The sequence below is a fragment of the Diachasma alloeum genome, unplaced genomic scaffold, assembly GCF_001412515.2.
Source record: "Diachasma alloeum isolate Michigan unplaced genomic scaffold, Dall2.0 Dall_scaffold_00176, whole genome shotgun sequence".
Taxonomy (NCBI): domain Eukaryota; kingdom Metazoa; phylum Arthropoda; class Insecta; order Hymenoptera; family Braconidae; genus Diachasma; species Diachasma alloeum.
In genome coordinates, this window is record NW_021680342.1 from 3062683 (window position 1) to 3071624 (window position 8942).

At 37.2% G+C, this 8942-nt stretch overlaps 1 protein-coding gene across 1 annotated transcript; it reads right to left on the minus strand.

Moving 5' to 3' along the window:
* On the minus strand, positions 1 to 6102 carry LOC107042836. The gene is made up of 5 exons (XM_015264061.1): positions 6031 to 6102; positions 2545 to 2774; positions 2370 to 2471; positions 1031 to 1225; positions 1 to 497 (listed from the first exon to the last, which is right to left on the minus strand). The coding sequence occupies exons 2-5, from the start codon at positions 2770 to 2772 to the stop codon at positions 48 to 50; spliced, it is 975 nt and encodes a 324-aa protein (XP_015119547.1). The 5' UTR covers positions 2773 to 2774; positions 6031 to 6102; the 3' UTR covers positions 1 to 47.
* Positions 6103 to 8942: the final 2840 nt, after the last annotated feature.

Sequence of the window (8942 nt, forward strand, 5' to 3'; positions counted from 1 at the left end):
TCTCTTAATACTCGTAAAATATGGGATTTTTTCTTTATTACAAAAACTTATTCGTAGTCCTCTTCAGGACGTATCGTGGGAAATCTCCGGAGAATCTGTTGCTGCTGCTGTGGCCGTCTCTGCTGCAATGGGATATTTACCTCTTCGGGACTGCGGAATACCTGATTGGCGGGCGCACGGAATTGTGAAAAACTGTGGGGAACAGGGCGCGATGCTGATGGTAAACTATTGCCCGTTGGTGAATGCTGGCTCAGATAAGATTGCTGGTGAGATGGCCGCTTCTGGAGGTTCGAAGAGGGCTCGTATTCCTCCGATTCGCGCTCATCCGTGAATATGTCCCCGGGGTAGTATCTTTCGCTGTACCTCAGTGTCACATTTGGTTTTGTTTCTGCTTCCTCTTGATTCAGAGGCTTGTACAAGTACTCATTGACAAAGTGGTATTTTGAACTCTTTTTGCAGTTTATGTCGCCACTCGGGGGCATGCATATCAAGTGAACCTGAAAATTGTTGAGTGATTATTTGAAAATTTCACTTGTTAGTCGTAGGATGACATAGTACGCACGCTCAACGTGCGCAAAACCCCACTTTACATGCCTTGTGATGAAATAGTATATTTCATAACGAGTGCAAAAAAGTGTTTTTTGGCGAGTGGGAGGTTTATATCACGCGCCGAAGGCGCTCCATGAGAATTAATAGAAATCAGGAACATTCGGAAAAATACTCTCGAATCCCCTATTAATTGAAAATTCAGTGTAATTTGGTACTGAATATTCATCTTGTGATTGACAAATCAAGTAAGAGCGAATCCTCGTCTTGCTGCTGCCCAAAAATCTAGACTTCCGTTGAATTTCCAGTGAAACTTGACGGAGTGACGGCTCATTATTCTTCAGTACTCATCCATTTCATTATCCTCTCATTTTATTTTAAACCTATATTTTACTTTACGATTCTGTCAATTACTGCTAAACTGTCCATAAATTTAATTCTTCCTCAACAATGACCCCAGAAATAATGTTCACTGCAATATTACCTGGTGGAACGTGAAACCTTCCGGACATATCCACGAGTGTTTAGCATTATCATGGCAGTAATGAAAAACTTCACAATTGAGGTCCTCATCGGCATAGTACCCAGTTTGTTTTTCAATGCAGTCGAATTTGCTCTGCGGCAACAAGAGGCTCAAGCGATCGGGCTCATCCTTCTCTTCCTCAAGGGGTTCCTCCCGCTATGAAAATAATTTTACCATGTCTCAGTAAACATCGGTAAACATTCAACGACGGAATTTTTCTTATGTATCTCCTTTGGATAATTTAAGGGGATACGTCGGTGAAATTTACAACTCCTCACTGGGCCTTGATGGGCCTATGATGGAATATGGTAATAACTAGGGAGAATCACCGACCCGATTGATTTTGCCCCGTCTAACCACGAAAAACTTCATTTTTTCCAGTTTTCACCTTCAAAGCGCTCCCTACGCCGTAGTCTCAATACGATTTTAGCCTTTTTTAAATGTGTGTTACACTCCACAGAATGAAGTTAAGCATCCGTTTTACTTTATTTGCAATAGATCATGAATAAATCAGTAGCGAAGTGGTAAAAGGAGATAAGTCAATTTTGACTATTGACCAGTTTTCAATCAATATCTCAGAATCTAAGGAAGATAGGAAAATTTTTGTTATAACCTTTTTTGTGGAGCCGATTAAATGCTACAACAAATGTGATTATGAAAATTTCGCCATCTCCCTTAGATTCAGAAATATTTCTCAAAAACTATGGGAGATAAGTCGACTTGTCTTCGTTTACCACTTCACCACTGAAATGAATTTTGAATTTCGCACGGAGAGAAATATTCAATAAAAATCACGTATCCTTTCTGTAATTCCGGAGCGAAATGTGGTTGTAGGACATTTTACGGAACTGTAAGGTGATTTTTTTACTAAAATCACGGAATTTTTCCAGGGGATCCGCAATTTTTCCCTGAGATCTCCTGTGAAAAATTACGATACCGTCACTTAAACTTTCTGAGTCGATTCCGTCATCGGTGAGCGAACCGTGAGTTCCGTAATTTTTACTGAACTCTCCGTGCATAAATTCTACTCTACTCTAGAAACGCGGAAAATTGATGAAATTTAAAATTCATCTATTCATGATCTATTGCGAATAAAGTAAATCGGATGCTTAACTGTATTCTTTGGAGTGTAACGAACATAAAAAAAACTAAAATCGTACGGAAACTACGGCGCAAGGACCACTTTGAAGGTAAAAACGGGAAAAAATGAATTTTTTCGCAATTTTCCCTAGTTGTTCGCATATTTCGTCATGTATAACAAACTGTTCAATAGGTCTCAAGGCCCAGTGAAGTCTTTTACCGGTGCATTTTTGTCGTACGGCCCGTTCCGCGGCGGTCCTCCCCGCAGGCCTGAAACTATCCTTATAGTTCCGTCCGACGAGGATGTGGGTTTGCGGTACAGCTGAAAAACGAGAGCGAATTAGGGTAATAATCTAATTGGAAATTATATAAATAACTTTCTCTCCGCTATTTACAGGCTGCTGAGATTGTCGGTAAATTGGCGGTGGCACTGGCGTAGGCGTCACCGCATTATCCTCGTAGCTGTCATCTCTGTAACTACTGCTGGCGGCTCCAAGGCCGGGGGTATATAGAGGTCCGAGATTGTTCGATTTTCCCAAAAAAGAAGACCCTCGGGAATCGACATTGTAAGAGCTCTGGGTAGCCGCGGTAGTTACCCACAAGAGTAAAAATATACGATACATTTCTGGAACGAGAGGCACGGAATAAATTATAAACTTTCACAGGCTATTACTCATTCTTCCCCTGCACCATCAAAATACGTGTTTGCATATGGGAAGGATTGCGGCTCTTCCGAAAATATTCAAAGCACTTAACAAACAGCGAGAAATGAAAGGAGTTTGAAATCGAATTTCTTCCATGGGAAAGTGTGCCTGGCATACAGAACCGACGCTTTTTGCTTTTTTTCCATCATTTTGCGTGGCAGGATTTCATGCTCAGAGGAGAACAAGTCATTTACCATGCTCACACATGAATCTTTTAAAATTTGCGCGCTGTGGGGAATAATTCTACGTGCAGGGAGAAATTTAGGAGAGAAGACTTCGCTGGGAAATTCTTGGGGACCATTCTATTTTCGGCATTTAGTTTTCATCTATTCTATGGCGAAATTGCGGAGTTCTTGTGCACATTTTTTTGTGATAACATCTAAAATTTTTGTGATAATATCGAAAAAAAGGACACATCGTTTTCATTTTTTTACAACTGATCCTGTTTTTATGGTCTCTATCGAAATTCTTCGCGTGTTTTTATTTTTTTCTCTTATTAGAGAATTTAAACAAGAAACCCTTGAGAATTGGGGCTGAAGAATTACTGTAGAAACAATTTTAGTAGAATGGGTGAAATAGAAAGATTTAAAGATTATTCTTTCAATTTTGCTAGTGAATTTCAAATACTCCTTTATTCATTCCTCAAGTCCATATGTGGCCCAACGTAATTGGTTGCTGGAGAGTGTTGGCAACAATACGCCTTAAAATTATAATTCTCTACAGAAATTCCCCGCGTGTTTCTGCTCCATTGTTTTCTCTTTTTTAAAAATTCAATCAGAAATGTATAAAAAATCTGAGCTGAAGAATTTCTATTCTAGAAACAATCTCAATATAATAAGTAAACTAGAAATTCAAATTTTTTGAATTCTAATTACAAAAAATTGAATAATTAATAAGTTTACTAATTAAATGATTAATTAGTTTTAAAAAAATTGCAGAAAAGTTATGGAATTTTTCGATAGAATTCACATTTACAGAAAATTTATTCAAATTCATAAAGAATAACGAAGACAATTATTCTTTTAATTTTGCTGTTGAATTTCAACTGCTCTTTTATTTACTCGTCAATTCCATATGTGGCCAAAGATAATTGCTTGCTCGAGATTATCGGTAACAATACGCCTTGAATCGTTGAATTACAGATTAATGCATACAAGTTACATCTAGATTGTGAGCAAATACTTTCACTCACCAGTGAGAGCAGTGGAGGTGCACAAAAAGATACAACAAGTAGACCAGACTCACGCCCAAGCTGGGCGATATAATGAATAAAGTTTCGTACGGAACAATTCGAACAAGCTACATTCCCAGCAGGATTCACGGTTGATCGCACGGGCTCTGTAAGAACAACAAATTGCCCTCCGAATTCATTCGTCTTATTTCCTGTGACGGATTCCTAACGACTTTCGTTGTTTTTTCATCTCCTCCATGGATATTCACCGCGACCCTCTCAACGCCTCAAAATGATGAATTTAAATTGCGGCTTTCTGATGGAATGCCAAAAATACAGTCAAAGTGTCACACCTCACACCTATACATCATACCGCCTGAAGAAAGGCGTTGCGCAACCGCATATGAAAGGATAAATTGCAGCGGTTCAACTGGATTGGAAACTGTAACAACCGGTCTGTCCATTTATGCCGTTTTTCTTTTTTAAGTGTCTGTTACTTTTTATTCCCCCGGCATTCGCACTCGCAGGATTCTTATACAGCCACCGATTGGCAAATACTCTCGAACTTTTATGCGCTTTCATGATATCACATTTTTCAATATTACATCAGAAAAATTGTTACCCCTGCGTTACGCACGTGGGGTGCGTTCCACGGCTTATTCAATCATTTTGGTCACCACTTAAAGATAAACATTACCTGTGGAATTTTTGCTTCATGCTTTCTCTCTTTTTTAAGTTTTATTTTCGATAAAAAAAATACTCGGAAATTCTTTTGCAACTACGCGAGTAACGAAGGGTTGATGGTGTTACCAATCGCTAATTCTTCCAGTTGCATTCTAAATGCCACTGGGGAAGACGAAGAATGCATCGTGTTTGCATTCTTCTTCCTAAAACGTCTCTGAAATTCGCGTTTCCCAATTGTCGCCGGTCTTTTTTTTCTGATGTCAATGTTCTTTTTCCCTTCGACTCATTTTTGTCTTGATGAACACCAATCAATCTAAATAAAATGGGCCTTTCAATATTTAATGCGTTTCTTCTTCTTCAATTTTTTTTATCGATGAAGAAAACTACTCGGGAAATTCTTTTACGACTACGCGAGTAACGAAGGGTTCCGATGCATTCTAAATGCAATTGGGGAAGACGAAGAATGCATCGTGTTTGCATTCTTCGTCCCAAAACGACTCCTCTGAAATTCGCGTTTCCCAATTGTCGCCGCTCTTTTTTTTATTCTGATGTCAATGTTTTTTTCCGTCTCACTTTCGTTTTAATGAACATTAATCAATATAAATAAAACGAGCCCCTCAATATTTAAATATTTTAAAATTGAAATTTATCAAATTAAATTTTTTGTTTATTCAATTTATTAAATTTATTCAAATTAATATTTTCAATATTTTTATCTGGTTTTCCCCTTTTGCTAGTGTTATTTTCGATTCTAAAAATTAATCAGAAAAGTCTTCAACAACTACGTGAATAACGAAGGGTTGATATTATTACAAATCGATAATTCTTTCAATTGCATTCTTAATCGCTATGTTTTAATTAACACTAATCATTCTAAATTAATGAGCCTTTCGATATTTAATAGGTGCAATATAATTGAGAAACGATTTTATAACGATCTGTAGCGAAATTTTGAATGAGAATAAGTGCAAACAATTATCCAGGAGAGTTCAAGAGAACTATTGATTCGAGGAAATAATAAATTTACGAGGGAAATACATTTATACTAGTTTATCACTTCGCTACAAATATAGCAGTCGAACAGACTCTCAGCAGGAAGTAAACTCAGGATTTACTGCCTCTGGGGAAAGCAATCAATGCAAAGTTCGTTCCAAGAGTTCGACATATCTGATAGAAATGCTTGTAAACAACTCTAATAATTTCATTTATGCACTCATAATTAATAATTCCATTAATAAAATTTCATTCATAAAAAATAATTTCATTTTAAAATTGCAACTTTTGAAATCGTAAAAAAATATTTCGTGGGTATTTGTGCTTACCTGGCAATTACAATACGTCGGGGTAGAAATGAAAAACTAAATTCACGAGGAGATCGAAAACAGATATTCCTATGAGCACGCGAGATTTTTCTGGCCGCGGCGCAACGACTGTCTCTTATATAGCGCCTGTGGGTACCGCACGGAAAGTTTCCTCCACCAGTTTTCGAAGTCTATCATTCTCACTTTCAGCTGGAGAGCTCAGGAGGATAATGCCGATAGGAAAAGTTAAGCTATTTGACAATCTGGTTCAATAAACCGGCTCTATCGTGTGGAGTTGTTGAACCAAAATTTCGAACTTTTGGTAACTTTCTTCCTGTTTAGACTACACTTGCGGAGGGATCCGATAGAAAAGCTAGTTCATCCGCTAGAAAATTCTCTTGGATTTCTGCGGGAATTTCCATTGTTCTTCGCGCGTTTTAATTTTTCTGGACAATGAGATTAATTCCCCGGCTCAATTTATTTTGCTTCGGTAGTGAAGAACACGCGGAAAAACTATGCCGAGAATTTTAAAAAATATCGTAAAAATATCGTAAAAATATAGAAATTCTTAGTAACGGTTGATTTATATGAGATTCCCATGCATGCCGTTACTGAAAAATTAGTTATTTTCTGGAATATTCAATGAAACTTTTCTCCTCAAGGACATGATGACGAAAATTATAAAAATTCAGGCAATTATTATTCTGCATTTCTAATCTATTTAAATTTAATTAAAAGTGATGTTTAATTTTCAGTGGGTTTGAGAATTGAAGCAGTCATCGAAATATCAATGACTAGGATGGAAAATGCAATTTTGTTGAATTTCCAAGATGAATAGGAAACTCCATGAACGATCTTATATTGAATACAAATTCAATAACTGATAGAAAAAATTAAACTTTCATGAACAATTGACTGGTAATTCTCAGGAATGTGACATTGAATTCGATTTTATGAAGAACAATTATTCAGTTTCACATTTCACTGAAAATTCAATGAAATTCCAAATGTTTGAGCAACAGAAAAACGAAAATTTTCCAATTTGCGTGAATTTTCTGACGAAAAATGAATTTCCAATCAAGAATACATTTCCCTTAACTGAAGAATATTTTTTCATCACTTGTGCGTAAAGTGGAATTTTACGCACGCTTCATACTAAATTCCACTTTCCACACATTGCGATGAAAAATCGGGTTCGACAAAATGTTCTTTGACACTTGAGGCGGTAGCACTCGCCTTCGGCGAGCGCTGCACACCTTCCACGGCTCGAAAAACACTTTTACGTACTCGTACCGAAATATACTATATTTTTACTGGCGTGTAAAGTGAAATGTTGCGCACGTTCCGTGCAAAATTCCACTTTCCACACATTACGATGAAAAATAAGGTTCGTCACTTGAGGGAAAAGTGACCAAACATTTTTACGCACTCGTATTAAAATATATTGAATTCATAGAAATACATAGAAAACAGTGGAATTCCCTGAATTCCACGGTTTTCTATGAATTTTCATGGGATAATTGTACTAAAAATCAGTTCCCATTCACTTCTCCATAAAATTTCTAATAACGAAATTCCTGAATATTCCAGTGAAACTATAACGTGATAAAAATTCCCCAGAAGTGTACCGGAACTTTCAGCTAAAACTTGTTAACACTAAAAAAATGCACTCAAATGCACTTATTATTTCGTTGAAAACCCATCGAACAGCGTAAAATACCTCAATAGAGCCCGTCGTACAAGAAAATGAAAGTCCAAAGAATTTTCTATTTAAATTCCTCGTACATGTCACCCCCTAAAATCTGCAAAATAGTCACGGAATCAATCACTCGAAATAAATAGTCTCCATAACGCGCATCTGTGGACTTGATAATTCATTGTCGAATCTCAATCTCTACCGCCCATGTGAAACAGTGCATTGAGTAGCACGATCCAGCCGTCTCAAGAAAGTTTGATCCGATTTCATAAATTTTGTCAAATTAGCGTTAATTAGTGCGTTAAATTCGATTCCGAAGAATAAACATCGAGAAGCCTCAGCAGGAATTCATCTTTCCCGCAAATTCCGCGATCAATACGAGAGAATTGATATGTGAATTGGCTTCACGTGGCTTTCCGCCTGAACGGTATCAGAGAATGAGTGATTACCTATATCGTGCGTATAACGAGCGGCCGCAAATACAACAAATGAGAAAGTCCCGAGGTGAACCGTTCACGACCTAATCATCCAATAAATAAAATGTATTTTCTCCGCGGATGATATGAATATTATAAATTCTCGAAATAGGTGATCGGCAATCAAATCGGATGATTCGACCATTCAAATGGGAATTCGAGTGGTGACTTTTATGAGCTCATGCTGCCTCAATGTTACTTGATTCATTAGAGAAAACAGTCAGTTTATTAATTACATGTAAAATTTCTTCGGCCAATTGATTGTACGAGGGAGACATGAAAATTCAATTGTGTATGTACTGTTATTAGACGCGTCGGCAATACTTTCACCTTGGAATCTATCGAAATGATATTCCATTTTCAGTAACAAGTGAAAGGTTTACATGAAATCAACCTCTGGAGCATCGCGCCGTCCTTTTCCTTCTATTGTCACGGTCAAGACGCATTAGTGTATTTAGTTTAATGCCGAGGTACACCTCGTTCGCCTCCCCAATTACAGTGTCAAGATGACTATGATTATGCGAAGTTTCCGTAGAGTCATGATCAGTTATACTGGTGGAAAAATTGTAAACAAGTTTTGCTTTTATCGAAAAAATCGCGCGTTGATGATTATCACGTCTCAGACATTCTATAAGCTTTGAAGAGTGAAGAATATTTATTTGATGTTATTTCCTGCAAGCGAGAAATCCTATTTACGCGTGTGGGGAAAAATTTCATAGAAAAACCTAGCGAATTCGCTACAAAATTCTACTGGATTTTTA